At 34.6% G+C, this 27,546-nt stretch overlaps 1 protein-coding gene across 2 annotated transcripts; it reads left to right on the forward strand.

The window, feature by feature from the left end:
- Window positions 1–317: 317 nt before the first annotated feature.
- Window positions 318–23,689, forward strand: LOC134240224 (serine/threonine-protein kinase SIK3-like). 2 transcript variants are annotated; one of them, XM_062722322.1, is made up of 17 exons: window positions 318–490; window positions 4,332–4,448; window positions 5,403–5,466; window positions 5,888–6,049; window positions 7,828–7,952; window positions 8,354–8,477; window positions 9,406–9,632; window positions 9,840–10,008; window positions 11,516–11,616; window positions 12,022–12,331; window positions 12,858–12,994; window positions 13,514–13,605; window positions 14,458–14,624; window positions 15,677–15,879; window positions 16,036–16,116; window positions 20,240–20,281; window positions 22,178–22,263. In XM_062722322.1, exons 1-16 carry the CDS (start codon window positions 350–352, stop codon window positions 20,276–20,278), a joined length of 2,259 nt encoding a protein of 752 aa, XP_062578306.1. In that variant the 5' UTR covers window positions 318–349; the 3' UTR covers window positions 20,279–20,281; window positions 22,178–22,263. The 2 variants fall into 2 exon arrangements, with proteins under 2 accessions (XP_062578306.1, XP_062578305.1); XM_062722321.1 differs by lacking the exon at window positions 20,240–20,281 and having other exon boundaries at window positions 22,178–23,689.
- Window positions 23,690–27,546: the final 3,857 nt, after the last annotated feature.

Genomic DNA, 27,546 nt, shown 5'->3' on the forward strand with positions numbered 1-27,546 from the left:
CGTTAGAAAAAGTACATACTTTATTGAGAATATAAATATTTAGATTCAAAAAGGGAGTGGACTTAATGCAACATTCGATTTCAGGAAATATATATAAGGTACCCATAGTCTAGCCAAACGCTAATGCTACACAAAAAAGTGGCACGCTAAGCATGCTAAGCCCAACAAGTATATGTCAGAGTAAACAAACAATAAATTCATTTTTGTGGTAGGTTGCAAATTACTTTATGAATATTGGATTTGCAGCCATTAGATCTTACTTATCACAAAAGGATAACTCACAACCCGAGCAATTAGCACCTTCTCTGTCGCAATATGCGCAAGCGCTGTGAAGCAGTGCCAAAGAAATATGGCGGTCATGAAAACAGGCTGGAAACCTCCTAATGGAGGGGGTATTGTTCGTGTTGGCTACTACGAAATAGATCGAACTATTGGAAAGGGAAATTTTGCAGTAGTGAAACTGGCAACACATATCGTTACAAAAACAAAGGTAAAGTCAACAATGAAGTGATAGGAATAACTTGTTTTTGTTTGTTTTTTTTACCTAATGACCAGCTGCAGTTGTGTCATGTTGATGTCTGAGAATTGTCACGAATGGTTTGTATTAGGCGTTACTACTGTTTGGTTTACCATCCAATGAATGTGTGAAGAGATTTTTTCATGTCTGGTGCTATGAGATTGAGAAAATGCTCGAGTACTGAATTTAAAATAACCTGATCTGTGCACTCTATCTATTCTCTGTTGTAAAATGGACAGGTTATGGCCTACATGCATTCAGACAATAGCATGTCCACATTTCTCACGTTTCTAAACAGGTTAAAGTCACTATTGTGTATCTTCTGTGAGTGCGGCATATTTTGCTGAAGTGAAAATAGGGTAATTGAAATATACATGTATATATAAATGTACAAATGACAAATTCTGTGTACTATTTTCCAGTCTGTATTTCAGTAAATGTTATAAAATTGTATTGTTTAACCTTAATTTCTTATTTTTCAAAATTTTAAAGACAATTAGTGTTTATCTCAATGATGTATCAGGGCTCTCGATTCTCTAAATCTGGGGCCGATATTCGGCCCCGTTCCCAATGCAGAAAAGGTATCTTTTTTCCCATAAGAAAGGTGTAAATTTCCCAATTCCCATAGCAAAATATTATAATTAAAAAATAAAAGTCCATGAAACTTAATCGCAGAAAAAAAGCTCAAACAAAACACACTTGCAAATGAAAGTGAAACTGTATGACTGTTTTATTAGTTCTATCCAAATGCATTGGTTAACTGGTTCAGGGAACCAAGTTATTATTTTTCCAAAAATTTGTACTAACTATATATGAATGCAGAGTATCTTGTCATTAGTTATAGTACCCTGCTCCTAGAAACATACCCACGCTTCGGCATGTTCAGTCTCGCGCTGTATTAGTAAGCAAAGTTGTCCATGTGATCGAGGAAATTTGGGACTATGTGACTAGCGACTGTCACTCAGAAATTAAGACAGATAACCAAAATATCAACACTCAAAGATGGTTATGACAAAGCTAATGTACTCTCATAAATAGCCTACGAACCCATGTTTGTTCTGTTTATCTGTTTATTCAAAACCAGAGTTAAATTGATGACAAAATGCTAGAAAAGCAAAATTTGAGGATTTTTTAAATGAATGTTGGTTATCCAACTTTTCCCAAAATGAGGATAATTTTCCGAATTTGAACGGCCCTGGTCCCAGTCCCAAAAAGTGGTGTGAGAGTAGGGCTGTGTATTGAGCCAAAATTTTCGATACGATACGATACAATATTTTTTAAAGCGATATGCGATATATTGGATTCTGAAACAAGTCCATCAGAAAAGGCTTCTAAATCATTTTAATGCATACATTTCATAACAATTAAGTGTTTTATTACCCATTTTAAAGTTCTTGTCTCATTGTCTTTAAAAATAACACTTCAATTAAAACTTTTGATGACAGTAAAATCAACATGTTCAAAAAAATTTCTCTTTGTATTTTGTAATAATTATAAAAACTGTTTTATTTCCTTAGAAATTATATAATTATTGAAGGTTTTAATTCAAAAAAAGTAAAATATAATCTTTGGTGATTGAAATTCCCATCTTTTAAACAGAATTTGAAGAAAAAATGTCTGTCCGATACGTATTGGAAGTTACTTTTCGATACGATATTTTTCTTGAATATTGATACGTATCGATATATTGATACAGCCCTATGTGAGAGCCCTGTGTATGTTAATTTTGCTTTCAAAGGCACATATACTCATCAGTATGATTGTTCATGATAAATTCACTGCTCAAAGTAGTCTTTATAATATCCCTTCATCAATCATGTTTAGTTACTAGTTTTCATTGGTGATTATTAAAATAATATTTATAACTGAAAGAGCTTTAAAAAAGAGAATGTAATTATGTTATGAGTGAGGCATTGGAAGTTTGACATGTTTCCCATTTATAAAATGTTTAAAAGAATGCATTATTTTATAAATTGTAAATTTTTTCGATATGTAATGACAATATGTGTATTCTGATTTTGGATGCAAATTCAGCCTTTGATGCAATGGCATTCTACTGTAACTGACACAGTGTGATGGTTATCTTGTAAACCATTGCAGGATTATATAATAGCATTTTAAAAAAGGGGGATGGACAGATTAAAAATTTGATGACTATAAGTACTTCAAATCTTTTGTTAACAGAAAAATCTGAGACAAGCAAAAAGGGAAAAAAATTGTCCAAATCATGCACGGAGGCAACTAGATGCCTCTAGTGTGTACTATAGTATATATCATCCATACTAAAACTGGTGGCCCCACGGGAGGGGGTGTGTAGTGCCCCCTTTAATATTGAAAGTGGAGGAACAAGAGTATCGCTGTCCCCTCTCCTCCCCCACCCCCAACCAAACCCAACCCTACCTCCTGTTCAGAATAGTAATGTAGGAGATTCAGTAGCTAGGAAATGTTAAAAGCAGCATTGTAAAAAGACCATTTTTCTTTTCAAATATTTTATACCTTAACCATGTTAACAGTATAAAACATATAACTAAAATGAATATTTTGATGCATTAAAAATAGCTTACTTGATTTACCATGTTTACACACCAATAATTCACACTAAATTCAGGACTCTCACACCACTTTTTGGGACTGGGGCTGGGGCCATTCAAATTGGGAAAATTATTGTCATTTTGGGAAAAGTTGGATAACCAACATTCATTAAAAAAATCTCAAATTTTGCTTTTCTAGCATTTTGTCATCAATTTAAATCTGGTTTTGAATAAACAGAAAAACAGAACAAACATGGGTTCGTAGGCCATTTATGAAAGTACATTAGCTTTGTCATAACCATCTTTGAGTGTTGATATTTTGGTTATCTGTCTTTCTGAGTGACAGTCTCTAGTCACATAGTCCCGAATTTCCTCTATGACATGGACAACTTTGTTTACCAATACATTGAGAGACTGAACATGCTGAAGCATGGGTATGTTTCAAGGTGCAGGGTACTAATGTTTAAATGAAATGTCTATTTTTGAAACCAAAATGATGTTTTTTGTCGAAACTACATGACAAGATACTCTGCATTCATAGTTAGTACACATTTTTGTAAAAATAATTACCTGGTTCCTCGAACCAGTTTACCAATGCATTTGGATCGAACTAATAAAACACTCATACAGTTTCACTTTCATTTGCAAGTGTGTTTTGTTTGAGCTTTTCTTCTGCAATTAAGTTTCATGGACTTCTATTTTTTAATTAATATTTTGCTATGGGAATTGGGAAATTTACACCTTTTTTTGGGGAAAAAAAGTACCTTTTTTGCATTGGGAACGGGGCCAAATATCGGCCCCAGATTTAGAGAATCGAGAGCCCTGCTAAAGTTTTAAAATTTACATTTAACATGTTTGAAAGCACCGAAAATATACTCAATATTTGGATTATCTCGCTGCACTATATAATAATTGAATTTTTTATAAACGTCGACTCATTGTGACGTCACGTTAGCATGTGTTTATTTCTGCGCATTAGTATACATGAAAATGGTATTCAAATCAATTTCACAGTTGGCTTGGTAGAAAAACACAGTGAATGTAAATCCAAATGCATTAAATATTTGATTGAACACATACTTCTGCCTGCAATCTATGTACTCACAAAAGTTTTTGCTTAAAAGCAAAAAAATATAGTAGTTGGATAAAACAAGGTTTTTACAGGATACTATCTTACTTTGGTTGTTAATATTCGATATAAAAGACATCTTAATTTAGGTTCTTTTGTGATTATGCGGATTAATTTGTATTTCAAAATTTTAAATGAAACATCTCTCTTTCAGGTTGCCATTAAAATAATTGACAAAGAACAGCTGGATGAAGATAACCTTAAGAAAATCTACAGAGAAATGCGGATAATGAAATTACTAAAACATCCTCACATAGTACGGCTGTATCAGGTAAAGGATTGGCTGGTCCTATCATTAATTAGCTTTACCAGGCCTGCTTCTGCAGACTTCTTTAAAGAGTTTTTATATTAAGTAGGTAGATTCTACCTTCTGGAGTATATTTTGATTAGATGTAATTATAATGAAAAAAACACAGATTTTGCAATGTGCAAATTAAATAGGCTTCAGTTTAACTCTGACTGACAGACCTGAGCAAGTTGCAGTGATGGTCTGATGCACCATTTTTTTAAAGATACATATCTAAGGCAATCTAACTTTAACTAACAATAAAATTAGCAATGCGGCTACCTCAAAATGGGCCTGAGAACCAGAATTTCAATTTTAGGTAGCCTAAATTCTTGGATGATTATAAAAACCTTGGAGTTTTGCAGTCTGAGAACGTAAAATAGGTCACTGACCTACTTTTGATTTTTTTCAAAGCATTTTTAGCTAAATTTTCTGTATACTACAAAATTCTTTGAAAGTAAGAAGCTTAAGAAAGTAAGAATATCAAACATTGTTAGTTGATGTATCTTAGGGTCTTACTAGTATAGTTGTGCCTGGTTAAAAGTAGGTCTAAATTATAAAATTATTGTATTTTATCTGTTTCTCTTCTTATCAGACTTTCTATATTGCCATTATGAAAACAATTGTTTTTGTTGAGGTCAAATTGTTCATTTCTTTGAGTAGTGTCTGACATATGTCTTAGAAAGTGGGTTAAAAACTTCTTTATATTAAAGGCACCCCTGTTATATGTTTTAGTCAGTTTATTTGCATAAAAATGCCTATGTTTAGTCTGAATCTTCTTGCATTAGGTGCCTTACCTGCATGTAAGGAGTGTGATTGAGTAAACCAAGGCTTAGTATCAGATAAGTTGAACAAAATTTCAGACAGTAGTCTACTGGTCCTTAGGTCAGACTTTTTCTCAAACGATTTTGCTGAAACTTTGATCTTTTCCTATTTCAGGTAATGGAAACAGAGAGAATGTTATATTTGGTTACAGAATATGCCAGTGGTGGGGAAATATTTGGTTTGTATTTTTGTATTGCAGCCTTTCTTTAATACATGTATTTATAATATATGCTTCTAAATAAATATAATTTATACAGTGTATGGTGTACGTTTAGGCGTTAAATTTTTGTATATTTGTATCTTTCCATAGGTTAGTTCTTAAATCTTTTATTTATGTGAAATTACTCACAAGAATGGTGAACAGTAAATGAATAAAAATGAAAAGAATTTTCATTATTGTTTAGTGAAATGTCTTCTTTACTAGTGACTTTTGATTGCTAGAGGTTTTTACAGTTGTGTAAATTAAGGCATAGAATTTGATTTTCAAGAGAAAGTCACAACATAATCAGACATTGTTAAATGTAAGAGTTTGTCCAAACAAAATAAATTGTTGATATTGTAACTTGCTTAATCAGGACCATTGTGATGTCTAATTGCAGATCATTTAGTAGCACATGGAAGAATGAATGAAAAAGAAGCGAGGAAGAAATTCAAACAGATTGTTGCGGCTGTGGCCTACTGCCATTGTAGACATGTTGTTCATCGAGACCTCAAGGCAGAAAATCTCTTACTGGATGCCAACCTCAATATCAAAATAGCAGGTAATATTGTTAGAACGTTGTCATATCAAAATAGTATGTAATATTGTAAGAACGTTGTCATATCAAAATAGCAGCAGGGGTTCAAAAATTTTTTTGTCATGGTCAAGTCCAGGACTTGAAGAGTAATTTTTAGGCAAGTCCGAGGAAGAAATTTCAGAGTCCATATTTACCTATACATCATTAAATTTATGTAACTTATAATTTATTTTCATTTGTTGCATTGAATAAATAAAGACTATATGTATTAATATATGTTTTATTTTTCCTCCATAAAGTGTCGTATATAATCAGACATGAGTATTTCAACACAATACCAGACTGATAGATTACTGGTACATCACATTAACTTTTACAAATACTCACTACTGAATAAACTATCTGTTACAATAAACAGAAATTAGAATGTGCTGTAAGTCACAGCTAAAACCGAAATTTAAGAAACTCATTGCCATTTGTCATATAGGAGGAAACATGAGGAATTGCGTAAAAGCAAGAGTCTAACCGCAACGGAAAATAAAAAGACGGATTGTATTTTCGAAACGTTCGTAATGTTTTATGGGTATTTTAACGCCCACAAACACACATTTATCCTTAATACATTTGAGAATTTGCTTTATTTTTATCTCTACGATCATATTTTTAACTTATAAAAAAAGATAAACAAGAAACATAGCTAAGTCCCAGGACTTTGGCGAATTCTAAATGCCGAGTCCGGATCCGGAATTTGTTAGTCCGGGACGTCGGGCTTGAGGATTTTTGAACCCCTGTAGCAGGTAATATTGTTACAATGTTGTCAAATGAATTTTGCTATTAAAATTATATGACTTGAATATATGCATGGGTCTTGTAATCATACGTCAATTGTTGCATTTTTTTTTGCTCACTAAACTAAAAGATTTGAACAACCATGCTTATTCTTCACTAGACCATGAGGAATGCACATTTTACAAACTTGTTTGGAGGAGGGGGAGGGGGTGTCGAGAAATGCTGAATTAGGCATGCATGTATTTCTTATCAAGTGAATGTATATCACTGGTACATGTACCCAGGTAACAGGAATTCTTTTGATATGATTCTGTACTTCACTGTGAATTTAAGACTTTGGCAAAGAATTCTGTTTCAAGGACAGTGATCATATAATAATCATCAGCTGCAATTCAAGGTACTTTATATGTACTAACTTTTAAAAGTGGGCTTCATATTTTAGGGGCTTTTGTGCAGACAACAATGTGCTAATTTATGAATACCGCTAAGAAATAATTTACATATACAATGCACTGAACAGACGTGTGTAGCGCTAATTCATGATTACGCCAACAACTCCATACCCAGTGATTACACTAAATTTTGAATACGCCATATTATGTACAGTATTTGGCGTCGGTAGTCCAGTGGTTAAGGTGCCGGAGTCCAAACCGAAAGGTTGTGAGTTCGAATCCTGGCCGCGACAAGCCGACGTTGTGTCCTTGGGAAAGACACTTTACACGAATTTCCTCACTCCACCCAAGTGTAAAAGGGGTACCTGGCTATAGACAGTGAAAGATATTGTCAGAATGTTAGTGTTCTAGCACTGATAACGGCAGCTTGCACTGAGAAAGATTCTGGATTGTTAAGGTCTGCTGGGGTAATAATGTATTGTAAAGCGCTTTGAGTAGTATTCATGCTAGAAAAGCGCTATATAAAAACAATCATTATTATTATTATTATTATAAGAAGAATCATACTCTAATTCAGTAGAAGCATTAGAATTAATTAAAGGCATCTTAACACTTTTGCAGACTTCGGATTTAGTAATATTTTTTCTTCTGGTTCTCCAATGAAAACTTGGTGTGGCAGTCCACCTTATGCAGCCCCAGAGCTTTTTGAGGGCAAGGAATACGACGCCCCGGGAGTGGATGTGTGGGTAAGAGTCCAGATATAATACTGATATTAGTAGCATCTATTTTAATCAAGCGTCTTATTCATGAAACATTTGTATGGTTCTGTGTGTTTAAAAACCAAACGAAATAAAAAATGTGTAAACTACCCGGTACATAAAGAACAGTTTAAGTGTGATGATGGCCAATAGTTGTTACACTTGCTTTTCCAACTCACTCAGTATTAGAATATTTACTGAATATTTTCTATCATATTTGTCACTCTCTTTTCACTTTTATTATAAAATTGCAGAATCTAAGGTACTGAAACTTTTAACTACCGGTACTACTATTACAATTTTAAGCAAGGTAAAAGATAAGCTAAGGTTTAGTGATGCAATTGATGCTACAGCAGTGTACTTATATTGTATATATTGGTTTATTTTAGAGTCTTGGAGTGGTGCTATATGTACTTGTTTGTGGTGCTCTACCTTTTGATGGCAGTTCACTTCACAGTCTCAGGTCCAGGGTGCTGTCTGGAAAATTTAGAGTGCCATTTTTTATGTCTACAGGTAAATATTATATATATATTACATGGCTTCAAGGGCAGCATACCAGAATATTTGCCCCTTGGTGACAGGAAAGCCCTGGAGTGTTCTGTCGCCCGATGCCTACCGTGACATAACACTCCAGGGCTTTCCTGTCACCAAGGGGCAAATATTCTGGTATTGCTGCCTGGGAATTAAGCCATGTGATATATGGTGTATAACCTTTTTAAAACATTGAACCCTAATCGATCATCGAACATATTTATTAAATACTGTACACATGTACATTGAGTATAATTCCGAAATATCCCGTCCTGTTTCATGGCAGAATGTTTTCAGTATGCTGACAGCCTGACACTTGTGTCGATAACCTTTGTTGTATTTAAGGATTTTTTTCGCCTCAATTGAATTATCTAATTCCTCTGAATTCAAATAAACAAATCGAAGACGTACAAGCTTTTAATTTTCGTGGAACTGCTTACTTTTGCTTAGCAACTGCCTCTTTGAATATCGAACTCGATATTTAATATGCAGAATAATTGCACGCGAGGGAACACAACTGTGTTCGGGAGGGCAATATAATTGTTTCCGGTGAAATATAACTACCGGTATATCTGGCGTGATTAAGCAGTTTTTCAGGGCATATGGATAAAAATATTATATTTGTGATATAATGGAAAACTTTTTCAAGAATGTTATATTGTTCTTTAATAAATAAAATATGCTTGATTGTAAATGAGAAACGTATCCTCACATCCCCTTGTTATGTTGCCTTTTGTCCCAACCTTTTTTAACCTAAAATAAAGGATGGTGTTCTATAGAGTTTGGTGTTTTTACTGATTTAAAAAATGAAAGGAGGGGGGTATATTGTTACTAAATATTTTCATTTTAGTGTCATTGGAATGTAATCAAACAATGTTACATGAAGGGTATGGAACATTTTTTGCTTCAGAATGTGAAAATTTGATCAAACAAATGTTGACTGTTGATCCCTCCAAGCGGATTACAATAGACCAGATTCTGCATCATGAATGGATCAAAACGGGTGGAGAGGATCCAGAGTTTGAAGAATTAGTTTCTTATCTGAGACCTTCTCTAACTCTGGAAACAGAAGAACTGAACGAGACTATTCTAAGTCACATGGAAAACCTTGGTCTGGATCGTGAAATGACAGAGAATGTAAGTTGAAAAATTATATATGTGTAACTTATTCAGTTGCCTCTTTGTTAAGAACCAAAAATCTTTAAACAGAATGGAATGAAAGATAAATTCGTTGGGAAACATAAAAATGACCACACCTGAGTGCATTTGATGGTCGTTTTGTTATCTTAAAAGTTTGAGACTGATCATCTATTTTCAATTGATTTTTGTGTTGTTCTTTATAAGTCTGTACAAAAGGAGGCCTATGATCATCACAGTGCTGTGTACCATTTACTTCTGGACAAACTGAAGAAACACCCAAAGACAAGTATTAGCAAATTACCAAGCACACCCATACCAAATATTCCTATAGGAGTTAGAACAGAGAGAAGGTCCAGCATTACGACCGGTGTAGGTGGGTACAGAGTGACATTGTGTTGAAGTCTCATCTTAATGAATGCAGGGATGTGTACAAGATACAGAATTATATGTCTCAAAAACTCTCAATAGACACCATGGAGACACAGTTTTAACCAACGTTGTTTTAGTGCTTAAGGACAGGCTAAAGTTGGTGTTTTAGAAATGCAGTGTACCATAAAATATGGTTGCATTTTAGTTTTAATTTTAATTGTCACAGTAAAAATACATGTATTGCTCTCCACTAGGGACCAGCAGATCTTGACACAAGGAGGTGCTTTCGTGCACCCTGAACTGTAATATTACAAAGATATTAGAGAATGTACCTAGTTGTGTTACTTCTGAACTCTAGGAGACAGTCATCAGGAATAATGTTTATAGACCATAAAATTTTGTCACATGTAACCAGAGTTGTAGTTTCAGGCATGGCCTGAGTGATAAAGCCTGATAAGTGCATGATACTCAGGTGACCATCAAAGCCTATGGGCTGCTTGTCTGGTTTATCATATTTCTTTCAAAATGCAAAAGTATTAATTTACTTGTCTACAGTGAATTTATATGGTATTTGCATTCTTGTGAAAACAGTATCAGATAGTCACACAGGAGAGATAAATTATTATACTCATTCAAATCATTTTGTTTGAATAAATGAATGTTTTAAGGGGGCCGACTATAGTTTCCATTGCGCAATATTTCGCGCCTCATAGTAAAACGAAGCGTATTTACTGTTTTAATGCAACTTTTTTTCACTTAATTATTAAAATTAAACAAAATTAAGAAATTATAGGTATAAAAATGTAGTTACAATTTGATATAACTGATTTTTAACCGATTTTGCAATTGATAGGTAGGTTTACGTCGTTGCAGTGTGTTTTTGACATTATGATAATCTGTAACTCTTAATGAAAGGGGTATTAAAATTATTATTAAAGAAAAAGTAATAAACATACGCTCTTGAAATTTAAAACATAGAAATTTGAGAATATCTCCAATATTTTTATTATGTTTTCATGTTAATCCATTGTGTACGTCATATTTTGTAATACTCTATAAAAATAGTAAAATTTGCTAATTTTTTGCATTTTGAGATGCCCCCTCTGGTAACAAGACGGTAGAATTTTGTGTTTCTTACATATATTGTATAATATAGTATTACTCATCAAATATTATAGTTTGAACAAAATGTCTATTGTAGCATTTGTATAATTTGCTTTAAAGTGCTAAAAATTGGCATTTTCCTATATAATCCTATAGTAAATGTACCTGTATTTTGAGACGGTCCCTCAAAAATACCTGGACGGTAGATTTCCCCTAAACTTTGCATGTACACTGAAGTTAATGTAAGTTATATATGGTATAAAAATGAAGAGTTTCGCTATTGTAGTTTTCACACAATAAAACTATAGTTGGTCCCCTTAATTCTGAGGAAAATGTTTTAATGAAAAGCACAAAAGATAATGCTTGGATTAGTTTGACATTTTAATGTTTTTTTTTCTGTTTTATAGTTGAACATGTTGATATGTCTGAAGATACTACTGCAGAAGCTCGGCCTCTGATTCCTTCTGCAGCTTTAGCAAACATTCAACAGCTCGTCCAGCAAGCAGAGGTAGAACATTTCTGTTTATGTTCTCAGAGTTCTACAGAACCAGAAATAGAATATTTGATAGAGCTTTGTTAACATTCTTAAACTGTAATCCAAAATATTATTATTAATTTACTGGGTAGCTAATTATTGTAAAGTTTAACTTCAGCCAAAACTTTTGAACACTTGGGACAAGGGATATTACATGTACATGTACTACAATATTTCTTTTAAAAAGATCTTTTGGAAAAACTTGATCTTTGCCATAATTTTGAATGATTAGAGTGCAAAGGCTTATTATATTTACTTTTTTGGGCAACAACATACTGGTATTTGACCTTGTGACCTTGAAGTATGACTTATTTTTTAAAGACATTAACATTGGAGAGCTTAATTTACTTTTAAATATTTTGTATTTTAAATTTAAAGGCAGAAGATTCATCTAGTCAGCATTCTGACTCGGACAATGAGGAGCCGTGTCCCGAGGCCCTGGCTCGCTATCTTGCCATGCGTCGACACACAGTGGGTGTCGGAGATTCACGTCACGAGGTGCCAGAAGACGTCCGAGTCAAACTGGCCAATCATCAACCTCTTATAGCATCTCCTCAACCCAATCTTTACTGGCCAATGGGTTTCTTGCCAAACAACCCTCATACACTTCCTACTGTGCCAAATGAAATGCCCAGTGTTGCAGTCGCAGATCAGCAATTTTTACAGATACCTACTTGCTTTGGGCCAGGTAACATTTGATTTCCCCCCAATATCTATGTACAATTTGGTTTATATTGTGATTTATTGTGTTTTAACTTTGCTATTTCATAATTTACATGAAGATTAATTTGATTATGCAATGAATTTTGAAAGCAGCAAATCCATTCACAATGCAGGCGTAATCCTGATACTGTGTTCCATATTGTCGTAAGATATAGAGTATGTCTGAAAATTTACAATTCACTCCACCCCCTATGTACATTGAATCAAAAGATTTTTGAGCATCATACTAAAGATTTTTAGGGAAGAAATGTTAGCAGGTTAGGTGTTCATACTTTGTACAATTGCACAAAGGAGCTTTAGTTCTGAAAGTGTGTTATAGCATTAATCCAAGGTTATTTCAACAAAGTTTGCAGCATTCTGATTCAGAAGTGTAAAATTCTTGTCCATTACAAAGGATGCTTTATGATTACACTTGCTAGTTCTTATAGGATAAAATACATTTCTATGACTTTGTGTTGATAATGTAAAACATGGTGTGACTTTTGTACCAGGGGGAGGAGGAGGTTGGAACAGGAGGGCGTCAGATGGGGGCGCTAACATTCACCTGTTTGCTCGTCAGATATGCCAGGGAGGGACTAGTATTCCTGGAAATTCTGGCAGTCAGGAGGCACTTCCTTCTCTTAGTCAGGTAGGGCAAGGAGTATGATATAGTAAAGTCTAGAAAGACTTCAATTAATATCAAAACTTGATTAACAGTACCACATATTCTACTTGTTTAGCCCTGTTGATTAACATACCAGTGAATATGTCTACTTTTAGTTTGTTTAGTCAGTTAGAATCTAAAGTTTAGTTGTAGGTTGTGACAAATGCAAGCCATAAGAATTTAAGTTTAAAAATTTCTTGCAGACCATAACTCATTGCTGGAATTGTAGAATAATACAAAGATTTTCCATTACCCCAGAATATGTGTAGTTTTATGTTAAGCTTCTTCCAACCAATAAGATAAGATTGTAGTACAAAGAAGAAATTAGAACTTTGTCAAGTACATGTATAAGGCATTAAGTTTGTAATCAAGAGAGAGCTGGGGAGGTGGAGAGAGCTGAGGTCATCTCAGTGGAAATGGAACTAAAATACAAATTACTTAAATGCATTAAAAATTGCCATTCAAAAAATAATCATAATGATTGAAATTATGTACCATTTCCAGTCCCAGTTGTCCTCTGCGGGTTTACCTCTGACAGTGGAGGAGAATGAGGATGGGGGGTCCGACCAAGAGCCCGACCCTGAGGCAGTTCAAAGGTCAGTCACCAGGCATTAAAGATTGATCCAGATAGAGAAAATTGATTGTTTCTACTACTTTTAGTCATTTAAGTGTTTTGTCATATAAAGTTATGTGAGAAATAAAATTGGATTCAGTTTCTTTACAACAATGTCAGAACTGTCCTGAACTAGACATTTTTGTTGAAAGAAAAACAGAATGCTTTTCAATTTTTGACTTAGTTGTTATTAAGATTTATAATTTAATTTTGTTTTATAAATGTTTCAATATATTTACGTCTATGCTGTTTTTAAATTTTAAGTCCAATAAGTATGTGTACAAATACATTTTACCACTTCGATAGCCCACATAAATAAATGATAGCCCACATAAATAAAACAAGAAAGAAAGAACTAAGTTTCCTTCCTTTAATTCTTTTTGAAAAAAAGGTCTGCTGTTTCAAGATTTTTAGGAAATTCAAAATAGACTGCTGTAGTAGACACAACTTGCTAAACCTTTTCTGTTTAACTTACAAATGTAGATTTAGATCATTGAAGATTGAGAAAAGCTATGAAAAGCATTTCATACTAAAATTTGACTGATAAAAACTAAGTTAAAAACTGATTATTATTAATATGAAGCTTATCATTACCAAACTTTACATATGCTTATCAAATGCAACGCTTTCTCAAACAGAGATACATGTACTGTGGAATCTCTTTAAAGTTATAAATCTTTTAGAATAACCATAATTTTACTTGTTTGTGGATTTCATGCTAGTATATACATGTATTTGAATCATGTTTTTTGTCAGAAGAACTTTTATTTCTGTAAAGTTGACTTTCTCTTGACAACAATAGTAAATATACTGAACTGGTGAAATGTAATAACAGATACTTGGCAAGTAGAGGCAGGAGTAAGAGACACACTCTGGCAATGTCCAACCCCATACACGAGATTCCAGAAGAACTACAGAAGAAGTTGTCCCTTCAGCCCATACGAACACAGCGAAGAGGCAGTGCACTAGGAACTATGTCACTTCCCGAGAGAGTAGCATCAAGTTAGTGTCAATTTTCAGGTCACCCGTGTCATTCAATGAACAGTGAACTAATTAAAATTAGATGCCTTACCTTAGAATTGATTCATATGTTTTATTATCATTGTGTGTGCAAACATTTTATTCTGATGTAGGTTTTTCAAGATCTGGTACAGTAACAACCAATATTCTTGAAAATTTTGTCTCAAAAGTTTCAATGATTATCTTGCAAAAAACAGGGTGTTTGAAAAATTTTGCAGTAATTCTCCACCTTCTTATAGCATAGAATGTTTAAGCTGATACTGTTCAAATTCATTTTCTTTGTCAATGATATGGTTCCAATTGCCATTGTGATATAAACTGATGACTACATGAGGTATTGATAGGGCTTCACTTAGTCATTTTGCCTCCCTAAGACAATTAGAAACTTGTTTTTCTGGTCTTGTTTTTGTGAGGATAAAATTGTCCAATGTTCTCTGGTCCCCAAAAAGTTAAATGAATATATAACACGATAATATGTAGGGCTGGGATGATATATCGAGATATCTGTAAGGACGATACACATATTGATACATATGAAGAAATATCGAAATATGGCCCAAAAAAATCTTACTCCTTTTTTTCTTTGTTTATTTAACATTTTAATAATAATAATAATAATAATACTTTATTTAGAGAAGGTGGCCTGATTAGTGTGACACACTATTCTTCCCCAGGACCTTCTAATTACAACAACAACAATAAACAATATTACATCAAATTTTGGGTTTAATATGTAAAATAAATAAGCTAAATATCAATATAGATATGAAATGAATAATGATTAACACCACTTGAGTAATATATTTTTGTTTTACAACATATAAAGAACAATTTTGAATAAATTATTCTTATTCAATAATTTGTTTATTTCAATGCAAAAAAAAGATTTTATAAGTAATTAAACATATTGTGATACATATAGTATCGTGGCTCAAATATCATGATACGTATTGATATAAAAAAAGTTGTATTGTCCCAGCCCTAATAATATGTAGTTTCATGGAATAAAAATTATAATTTTTTTTTGCTTTTAGCTCCAAATTCTTTTGCAAATTCTTTACATCTGCCAAATGAGAGGTTTTCTCCTGTAAGAAGAGCTAGTGATGGACTGGCCAATTTACACAAATATCAATCACATCTAGAAAAAATTTACAACCAGACGATACAGCAGTCAAGTTCCCGACACAATAGTCACTCTAGTCTGAAACAGCTACAGCAAGAATGTCAGGAGCTTCAGGTAATGCAGGGCTTTATTTAATGTCAATTACTCAATTACACAATAGTAACTCTAGTCTCAAACAAATACAGCAAGAATGTCAGGAGCTTCAGGTAATGCAGGGCTTTATATAATGTCAATTACACAAACCAAAAACATGGAAATTTTATATTACAGAAACAATGTCAACGAGATCCTGGCAAGGGGGTGGAACTTCAGCAGCAACACACATTTCACCGGCTACAACACTCACTCCAGGTAAGCAGCAAATATTTCACTTTGTCCCTCACTGTATGTAAATGGCGCACATTTCACTCAGTACAACGATAAATCGGCATACATTTCACTCAGTACAACACTAAATCAGCATACATTTCACTCGGTACAATGATAAATCAGTATACATTTCACTCAGTACAACACTAAATCAGCATACATTTCACTCAGTACAACACTAAATCAGCACACATTTTACTCAGTACAACACTAAATCAGCATACATTTCACCATGTACAACAAAAATAGCACATTTCACAATGTACAACATTCAAACAGCACACATTTCACTAAGTACACCACTAAAGCAGCAGACATTTCACAATCTACAACACTCAAGCAGCACACATTTAACAATCTACAACACTCAAACAGCACACATTTCACCCTGTATAACACTCAAACAGCACACATTTTACCACCTTCAACACTCAAAACAGCACACATTTCACCCTGTATAACACTCAAACAGCACACATTTTACCACCTTCAACACTCAAACAGCACACATTTCACCCTGTATAACACTCAAACAGCACACATTTTACCACCTCCAACACTCGAACAGCACACATTTCACCCAGTACAACATTCAAACAGCACACATTTTACCACCTTCAACACTCAAACAGCACACATTTCACCCAGTATAACACTCAAACAGCACACATTTCACCCTGTACAGCATTCAAACAGCACACATTTCACCCAGTATAACTCTCTAACAGCACACATTTCACCACCTACAACTCTCAAACAGCACACATTTTACACTGACTTATAAACAGAACACTTTTAAGGACGCTGGGGGGTCAACAGTTTATTTTTTTTATTAACCACCAGATATAACTTATTTTTTTAGATATGATATCTTGAGCTGTCAACTATCATTTGGCGAAGAAAAATTTCATAAAATTTAGTTTTGAAATTTGATCATTTTATTATATCTTTTTATGGAGCTCTTCTTCTAAAGGAGATCAAAATAATCTACAAATGGCCACGACCACCCACCAGCCTCTTTAACCGCCTACAATACAAATAAACAGCACACATTTCACACTGCTTAGAACACTCAAATAGCACACATTTACAACTTACACTACTCAAATAGCAAGTTCAGTTCCATAATGCATTTTTCAAAAATGCCTAAGGCAAATGGCATGCAATATTCACAACTTAGAAACACTCTGGTTCTTTTTCCATTTACTCCTCTAAACTGCATAAATTTTACCATATACAATACTCATAAATTTGTATTTCACTCACATCAGGTACTTGACTTGAAAATGCTTGGAAATCAAACTGAGTTGTTTGGAGAAATATCAATATTTTTGAGATTAATGCTGCTAGTGTTTTAGCTAAGCATGTAAATGCATGTTTTAAATTTTTTCACTGCAGAAAGAGCTATAAATTTTACATGTTTGTCTTTTTCTTCTAACCATAGCACTCTTTCTTTTAAATTTCTAAACAAGTACACTAATACAAGCATTTAAAAATTGTTTAAAAAAATTCAACAGAATGACTTAAATTGCAGAAAGATTCTTTTTGGTGCACTTATGTTGATTTATTTTCTCTGTAGATTTTTATATTGATCAGTTTTTCTGCAGAACGGCAAAGCATTAAATTAAATCTGTCTGAAGCAATACAGTGAAAAATTACAAGAATAGAAATATTGTGCGTTCAAAACAAGAAAATGCTGTATACAGGATTATTTTCATGCTGTGCTATTCACACCCAATTACACTTGCAAAGGATTTTGCCCTTTTGAATGGTTAGACATAGAGGAGAGATAACTGTAATTCTATATAATTTGTCTAATTTTTATATCCCCTGCAAACAAAGTTTTTTTGGGGGGGAGGGGGTGTTTATATAGGAATCACCTTATCTGTCTGTCTGTGTGAATGTGTCCGGTCCATATCTTTCTTATGGAGGAACGTTAGAATCCACTATTTTTTCACACATTGTTTTTAACCTGCGGGTGTGTCATGACCTTGACCAAAGGTCATTTGTGCAAGTTCAAAGTCACTGAAAGAAATTCATGTTCAGTCCATATCTTTCTATGGATAAACAAAGGGAGGTCCAATTCTACACAAAGATTGTTTATGACCTGAAGGTGTTCATGACTTGCAAGTTCAAAGTCATTGAAAGAAAACATTCATAATTGATGTTTGGTCCATATCATTAGTTTTGATGTTTTATAAGGGTAAAGGCTACACCTTAGTTTCATTTAGAAAAATTTATGATGATCAATTACATGTACCAGTAAATTTTCACTCTAAATGTTTATAGATATTGTGAACACCAATACTAGTATTAGTGACTTGGACCTTCTCTGAAAGACCTAGCAGGGGATAATTGTCCACTGTGGACAGTTCTCATTTAATATCCCCCCTAAAGATGAGGGTAAGAGGTTCTAAAATAAAACAGGTGAAAATTTCCTTGTAAATCAGTTCTTAATTAAAACAAGGAAATAACAATAGCGAAATCAGTGATGCAGAAGTTCTAGCCATCTCGGATCACATCTTTCACTGAACACTAATATTGACTACATTATAACACTTGCTTTTAACATGTTAACTACTTTCACACAGGATCCTGTTTCCAAGGTTATTATTGATTGTTCATTTAAAACTAATCCAAACCTTGTTATGTTGTTCGTATTTACGTATTATTTATTACATTTCACATCATACTATTTCTTTTGAATAGAAACCTTTTTTTATCTATTTCTTTCAATGGGCTAGGATCATTCTGATTTCTGAATCCAATTCTCACTAGGTCCTTATTTCCTTTATCTGTTGATGAAGCAATATGGATAATTCTTCACACACTTTTGAACCATGGTCTTCATATAAATTAGGGTAGCTGCAGATCTGTAGCTCTCCGAAAAAATATATATTGACAGACCAGAGAGCTACAGTGCCACCCATTGAGAAAACTTTATATTTATTGCGCACAAAAAAGTGCACACGGTTCAGGATTAATTCTTCCAAATTCCTACCTCAAATTGAAAAAAAAAGCTAGATTTTAAAAGATTCCTTACTTCTCTAACAAATACTTTCGTAGTTTACTTCTGTGTGAAGTGTGTTGGACTGAATTATCTTCCAAAGCTAAATGGCATTATAAATTGGTGAAATTTTCAATGATCTCAATTTCAGGGCCAGGAGGGTTATTAACAACAATTATAAGGAATTTTTTGTAGTGGAAATAGTGAAAGAATATGTTAGGGAACACACGATTAGTAATATTTTGAGATGACTGTTTTAAAAACATGGAGAAATAAATCGAGAAACGGCACACTTTTTTGTGCGCAATAAATATACAGTTTTTTCAATGGGTGGCTCTGTAGCTCTCCGGTGTGTCAATTTATCTTTTTTCGGAGAGCTACAGATCTGCAGCTACTATTAAGGAGTTAATTTCTTTCAGATATCTTAGTCAAATAAGCATGGGCTAGCTTCATTCAAATGATTGTCAAGTACTTTACTAATTGAAATTTATTTTGGTCATGTCAGCGAGTTCAACTTTATGTTTTGTACATGTATGTAATCATTCCTCTTAATAACTGGATCCACACCAAAAGAGGGTGTCATTTTTGACACAATAGCATCAGGTATACCATATAAGTGGAAATTTTAGTGAGACACAAATTTAGCAATTTGTCCTACAAAACTGGTATTTTATTTTTAGCGAAATGTAATTTTTAGCCATTTTAAAATGCTCACTCAAGAACCTATTACAAATTAAACACAATCAGTTTTTAGTGATATTCAATTTTAGCAATCTCAGCATCCTTGCTAATAACGTCAAAATTAAATCCTCGCTAAAAATTCTGCTTATATGGTATCTCAATTCATTAACTTGAAGTTGGTATTCAAACAGTAATTGAGCAGTTATAAATACCTTTTACATCCCTAATGTGTTTCTATATAGGACCTGATACATTCCATTACAAATAACAGTTGAATTCTTTGAATATGAAACATTTTGACCATAATCTTATTTCTGTACAGCATTAAAACTGGCAATATTTGGCACAGAGTTTAAGATGTTCCTGTGTCAAGCATTGTTTGCTTTCTGCGTACACAAAGCTTTCCTCCTCTTATAGGACTACTCCATGCAAAAGTCATATCCCAAGTATTTATAACAGGTTTGTCTATATTTATATAACACTACTGGGGAGAGGTCATTCTGCTTGTTTCTGTATGCCTATCATCTATGGATGTACTGGTATAATAGTGCACTGGTTACTGCCTGCTTGTTACCTAACATCACAACATCATACTTAAGCAGTAGAATTGGGAGCTCTGTATGTAAGGGGTAATGGGTTCAAAGAAGTATCTCTAATTATTCCCCCCGCAATCGAAGTATATAGGAATCACCCTGTCCGTCTGTCTGTGCAAACATGTCCGGTCCATATCTTTCTTATGGAGGAACATTAGAATCTACTACTCCACATAAAGATTGCCTATGACCCAAGGGTGTCATGACCTTCACCCAAGGTCATTTGGGGAACTTCAAGGTCACTGGAAGAAAAATTTCATAATTTGTGACCGGTCCATATCTTTCTTATTGATAAACTTGGTAGATTCTTATTTCACACTAAGATTGCCCATGACCCAAGAGTGTGTCATTACCTTGACCCAAGGTCATTTTGGGAAGTTCAAGGTCACTGGAAAAATTTTTTTCATAATTCGTGTCCGGTCCATATCTTTCTTATTGATAAACTTGGTAGGTTCTCATTTCACACAAAGATTGCCCATGACTCAAGGGTGTGTCATGACCTTGACTCAAGATCATTTGGGGAAGTTCAAGGTCACTGGAAGAAAAATTTCATAATTCGTGTCCGGTCCATATCTTTCTTATGGATAAACTTGGTAGATTCTCATGTCACACAAAGATTGCCCATGACCTTGACCCAAGGTCATTTTGGAAGTTCAAGGTCACTAGAAGAAAAATTTTCATAATTCGTGTCTGGTCCATATCTTTTTTATGGATAAACTTGGTTGGTTCTCATTTCACACAAAGATTGCCCATGACCTAAGGGTGTGTCCTGACCTTGACCCAAGGTCATCTGTGCAAGTTCAAGGTCACTGAAAGAAAAATTGTATGATTCATGTTTGATGCATATCTTTATTATGGAAAAACTTACCTCCGAAAAACCCATCAGGGGTATTTTGTCCCATTTTGACAGTTCTAGTTAGATATAGGAATCACATTGTCTGTCTAACTGTCCATCTGTGGATCTGTTCACTCAATTTCAAAACAGTAACTTTGTAAAGGAAAAGATATTAAGATTCATACCTGACTTAGAGAACTCTTCAAATGAAAAATGTTTTTTGAAGGTGTATAAAAGTGTAAAGATTCCAATTTCAGCAAAAGGCACCATTCATTTAAATTGTATGTTAAATTTTACATTAATAAGCTCATTCAATAATGGTTTGGTATGACTTGCTTTTTCAACCACAGTGGAAATAATTGTTTTAATCGTGGGTGTTATTTCAGTTGGGAATCCAACATGGTGTTTCTTTCCAAGTATTTTCTTATAAATGCCAGAAATCAGCCTTATATAGAGACATCCTTTTCTTGGCTTAAACATACCTATATACAAGTGCCTTTTTGTATATTTTATTCAGAATTAACTTAAAATCCTTCTATCACAATAATTATCACATAGTTATGCTACTAATTTCATGTAATTAACAACTCATGGCAATATGTTTACAGGATAACAAGCCTGATATCATTTGGGTTCAATACCTTATGATAGATACACCAATTTATATGTACAAAAGGTGTTGAGTGTGCAAAGAATCGCTAAATGTCTTTAAGAATTGTATTTTACTCTGAAGTTCATTCACAATATTAGTTGCATTGAGAGTCTTTGAGAAGACTTGTACAATCAATCCTTCTTTCTTAGAGCCAAATGTTCTGTTAAGGTTACTAAATAAAATCTTGATATGAATGAAAATGACTCAAACTTACTTAAGATCTTTGAATTGTGTATAGTGTAAGGTATTCATCTTAATGCTTTCTATACTTACAGAACAACAACATGCCACCTTCCCCAGTTCCATCACCACCGCTCGCACCAGCCTCTCCAAGTTTCTCTCATAATAGTCCACTACAGACAGACACACAGACCTCCTCACTGTACCAGCAGTTACAGCGTCTCCATTTGGTTCAGCCACAGAACTACCAGAGAGGAAGCCCGCCTACTTGTTTACTGGGACAGCGGACGGACTCCCCTCCACAGTCTCTTCTCTTTCATTCCTTCACTCAGCCAATGCAGAGGGCTAGCACCCCCCCAAGTGGCACAAATTTTCAGAATTTACAGATGATACGGGAAGATTCCCAAGACACGACTAACAGTGATGAGGACGTTGGTATGAATGCATCGATTTCCAAAGAAATTATGGCAGAACTTCGGCAGAGACAGTTTACAAACAAACCTCAGATAAGTATTACAGACACGCATGGTCATGTAACGTCTGTTAACTCAGATGGTGATGAAACTGAAAACATGGAAGACAGTGATTTACAGACACCATGTATAAACTCAGGAAGTTACTCAACATTCCAGGATCAGCGCTCTAATTCTGTTCCACAGGCATCTCCCCAGCAATACTGTCAACAAAAAGGCTTAGCTACTTTTAGTACAGTAGTCTACAACTCAAATCTTGCAAACATTCCCCCTTATCAAGTAAGTGGAAAAACTTTCTGTTGGGATATTTCTCAGAGTGAATTACCGTTTTCATCATACAACTGGTCTAATGCTCAGATGGATTATCAGAAACATGGACATTATGGTGGATTGACTACAAATGCCATGGATCTAATGCAGTGTCAACAGAGATTTCAGAATGACAAAAATTCATCTGCAATGAAAGGACAGCCCTCAGATTTACCTAATGGGGGTACAGCTATTGATCTCTCAATATCAAACCAAAAAAGCACTGAGAATCAGGTGAATATTCAGAAAGTCAACTCTAATATTAACCTGGCCTCCACGCGCACTGTGGATGATATTCTTTGTGAACTTAAACGCATTCTGGAGTTAGGTGATAAAGGTAAAGTTGTGCAGTTTTCTGACCACCTGTTTAGGTTAGAGAGATCGGACGTACAGATGGAGCTGGAGGTGTGTCAGGGGGAGAGCTACAATGGACTCCAGGTCAGGAGAATCTCCGGTGACAAGGGACACTACAGGCAACTCTGTCATGAACTTCTCTCCGGAATTAATCTATGACACAAGTCTTATTATCGATTTCTTCATTTAAGTATAGAATAAGATCTCTCAGCTTCTTATTTCATCCCATACAAATGATCAAAGATTTGGACTTTTTTGTGAATGAAATTTAATAGATATGTAGTGCTATATTAGAAAGCATTGTACGTTTTCTATGAAAGTAAACACAGAGTTTCCTGTTTATGATGAAGCAGACCTCTGCCATATAACATTCAGTTGTTAAGTTTGTTAAGCATTTTGTTTGTTTTAAATGTTTATAAAAGAATGTTGGCATGATGTATTACATGACTACATAAAATGTTTTTTTAAAAAGTTACTGTGTGCATATTTAAATGAAGATAGCAATCAGTAATCAAGCTCAAAACTTTAAAAATCCACAATAAATGTATCCTTAGAGGGCAGAGGAAATACAGAGCTCTTAAAAATCAGATGTGGGATCAGGTACCAGATGTGGGATCAGGCCTGGGGGCCATAAAACTTAGACAAGCTCACTTTTGATCTCAGTCTCACTCTTCTACTACATACCAGTATACCTTTGGAAAAAGTGAGACTGAGATCAAAAGTGAGCTCATCTAAGTTTTATGGCCCCCAGGCCAGGTACCAGACATGGGGATCAGGTACCAGACATGGGGATCAGGTACCAGATGTGGGATCAGGTACCAGGCAGGGGGATCAGGTACCAGACATGGGGATCAGGTACCAGATGTGGGGTCAGGTACCAGGCAGGGGGATCAGGTACCAGATGTGGGATCAGGTACCAGGCAGGGGGATCAGGTACCAGATGTGGGATCAGGTACCAGGCAGGGGGATCAGGTACCAGATGTGGGATCAGGTACCAGGCAGGGGGATCAGGTACCAGACATGGGTAACCTGATCTGTTGATGTCTGTTCTTTTTCATGATTGGTGGAAAAATCTGTACTAGACAGTTCATTGGAAAAATAATTGTTTAACAATTTGGTTTGTTTAGACATATACTCAGTATCAGGGGATCAGGTACCAGATGTGGGATCAGGTACCAGACATGGGGATCAGGTACCAGATGTGGGATCAGGTACCAGGCAGGGGGATCAGGTACCAGACATGGGGATCAGGTACCAGATGTGGGGTCAGGTACCAGGCAGGGGGATCAGGTACCAGATGTGGGATCAGGTACCAGGCAGGGGGATCAGGTACCAGATGTGGGATCAGGTACCAGGCAGGGGGATCAGGTACCAGATGTGTGATCAGGTACCAGGCAGGGGGATCAGGTACCAGACATGGGTAACCTGATCTGTTGATGTCTGTTCTTTTTCATGATTGGTGGAAAAATCTGTACTAGACAGTTCATTGGAAAAATAATTGTTTAACAATTTGGTTTGTTTAGACATATACTCAGTATTTAGGACCATTGAGCAGTAAGGGATCTTTTTGCACCTGCACTTACTGCAACGTGGTTTAATCCAAAGGACTGAACTTCAGTTGTTTGATTTAAATGAAAGATTCTGTTTGTATTATAAGCAAACAGATACTTGTTTTCAATCTGAACAGTGACTACTTTTGTATGGTACTTACAGAAGAAGACATTGCGACATCAATAAACTTTTTAAAGCAGAATTTAATCTTATTAAGAGAAATAGTATTCATTTTTAGGTCACTTGAGTTTCTCAGGTGACATTGCATCCTAGTTTTCTCCATCATGTCTGTCATGAATAAAACTTTTGAAATCTTTTCAACCATGGAATCAATTTCAGCCAATTAAACATTAGTCGATGAAAGGTTAAAAATCATTAATTTCATGGTCCCAGCTCCAGTGGGGCCTGAGGAATGGAATTAAAACATAACAATAATCCTATCTTTAAAAATTTAAATCATGGACATCAAGCAATCAAACTGTTTGCATGATTGTAAATGAGCACAGAGTCCTGTATCAAAATTATGAAAATAATGGTCCCCGAGTTAGGGGTTCTAGATTTAGGGTGGGGTTCAGCTCTAGTGAAAATGCACAGTCAATTTCTTTTATAATCTCCTTCCAATCCCCTTGAAAATTAAGAAGAAAAAAGTAGGTTCATGGCTATGATGAACAAAGGTGCCTCTTTCAAAATTGTAAATTCACGGCCCCTTGGTCAGAAGTTCAGGTTCATAAAACTTAGAAGAGCTCACTTTTGATCTCGGTCTCACTTTTTCCAAAGGAATTAATAGTGCAAAAGTGAGACGGATCAAAAGTGAGCTCGTCTAAATTTTAGAAACCCAAGACATGGAGTGAGGACAGGGCTTTAATAATTTTATAGTGAAAACAGGCACGGATCCAGGAATTGAAGTTAGAGGGGGCGCCAAAAGTAAGCAAGGGGTCTGGGGGCCGTCTTGTCTCTTGAGGCCCTCAGTGGGATCAGGGCAAAGCCCTGGTGGCTCTCAGTGGGCGAAGCCCCCGGAAGCTCCTGGATTCTAGAGATTCTGTACGGTGAAAATGAGGTCTACCAAGTAGACATATTTACATTTTCTAGACGAAACTGTGATTTACGCTAACTTTGACAATTTTCAGGGGGGGGGGTGCGCCGGGTGCGCCCCCCTTAAATCCGCCACTGGAGAAATATATATTCTTTGAAAATGTTCTCTTATATTTTAAGCAGATAAATTGTGTGCTTATAACAGGCGTTAGACCAATCCACACTTAAAGTTGTGTCCCTTTGCGGGGTCAACTAAAAGGTCAAAAGGGAAAGAAACAACATTTCTCCTCTTTATGCTACCAAACATTTGGGCGAGCTGTGATGAATCCAATGTGTTTAAATTGTTTTCTTTGGACGTGTGGGTAACCCCAACATGGGGCAATCAGCATACACTATGCAACAATTTTTCCCAGTCAATTGACAAAGTCACAAACCTGAAAACTACAAAGGCTACTGTGAGGATTCTGTGGGTTTATCCCCTAAGATGGCGGTCAAGGGACATACAGTGGCGTGCCAAAAGTGAAAATAATTTTATTTTTTCTCTATATATTTCATTGAAAACAACATTTTGTAAAATCATAGGTAAATGGTCAATTTTTGTCCAATTTAATTATTTATTTCAGTACTTAAACCAGTAAATGTGAAGTTATCTTTCTTTAAAAGATTATTACACGTTTAATATGTAGTAAAATATAGTTCATCACTAAACATCAGTTCTAAAATTCAAGATCAATGTTGACTATATAATTCATTGTGAGTATATATAATTCATTGTGAGTATATGACTTAAAAATTCATGTCACACTTAAATTACAATATTTTTAAATTATCAATGCTTATCAGATAAAAACTATTGTTTTTTTTTTAACTACAATTTCTTGGATTATCAAGAAATTTTTGATAAAATCTGTCAAGAAATGTTGTCATATCAGCGATTTTACAATATATTGTTTTCAATGAAATATATAAAGAAAAAATAAAATTATCTTGACTTTTGGCACACAACTGTAACTTTTGAAAAGTGCCAACTGACCTTGCGATTTGCCTAATTTACATTACGGTAGAAATATATGTTTTTAGCTCTATATCGTCAATTTGTAGAGTTTGCAGTAGGTGAAAGAAAATTTTGAGTGATAAAATAAAACGACTCTTCTCTGGTTTCAGAGGATTGCAATATCAGTGACTGCACTATCACTGATAAAGTCAGAAAACCTTACAATCAACCTTAACTGTTTGTAGTACATGTATATGTATAATATGTATTGATTAACCTTGTACCTGTGGAGAGGGCTTATATAAGCTATGCCAGGCTGCATTTCATCTCCGGAATTTTTTGTAATTATCAACTTTTCATTTCCGACATTTTTTAGTTTTCATTTCCGACATTTACCAGATAGTACATTTTGTAACAGATTTGAAGACTTTAGCAATGAAAAATAAGAATATATCATAAATAAATCATTGAAATCCATTTTCCGAGTTTTGTAAAATCTATCGATGACTTGGATAGAAGTTTGGTGTTGTCCCTGACATTTAATTTAGTGCACATTAAGAAGAAATGCCACAACTTATTTGGATATAAATAATTTTTTTTCATTTTCTTTGAATTGAAAAAATACAGAAAAAAATCAACATAAATAATTAAGAGCTAATAATACTATCGGCCTTTCAATGCTGAAGCCATTGTTTAAAAAGGATGACTCAAAGATCTATAAAATATAAAGTTGGTATGGCATTCAACCTTA

The sequence above is a fragment of the Saccostrea cucullata genome, unplaced genomic scaffold (assembly GCF_032062105.1).
Source record: "Saccostrea cucullata isolate Sc308-1 unplaced genomic scaffold, CSIRO_AGI_Scuc_v1 ctg1072, whole genome shotgun sequence".
Lineage (NCBI taxonomy): Eukaryota > Metazoa > Mollusca > Bivalvia > Ostreida > Ostreidae > Saccostrea > Saccostrea cuccullata.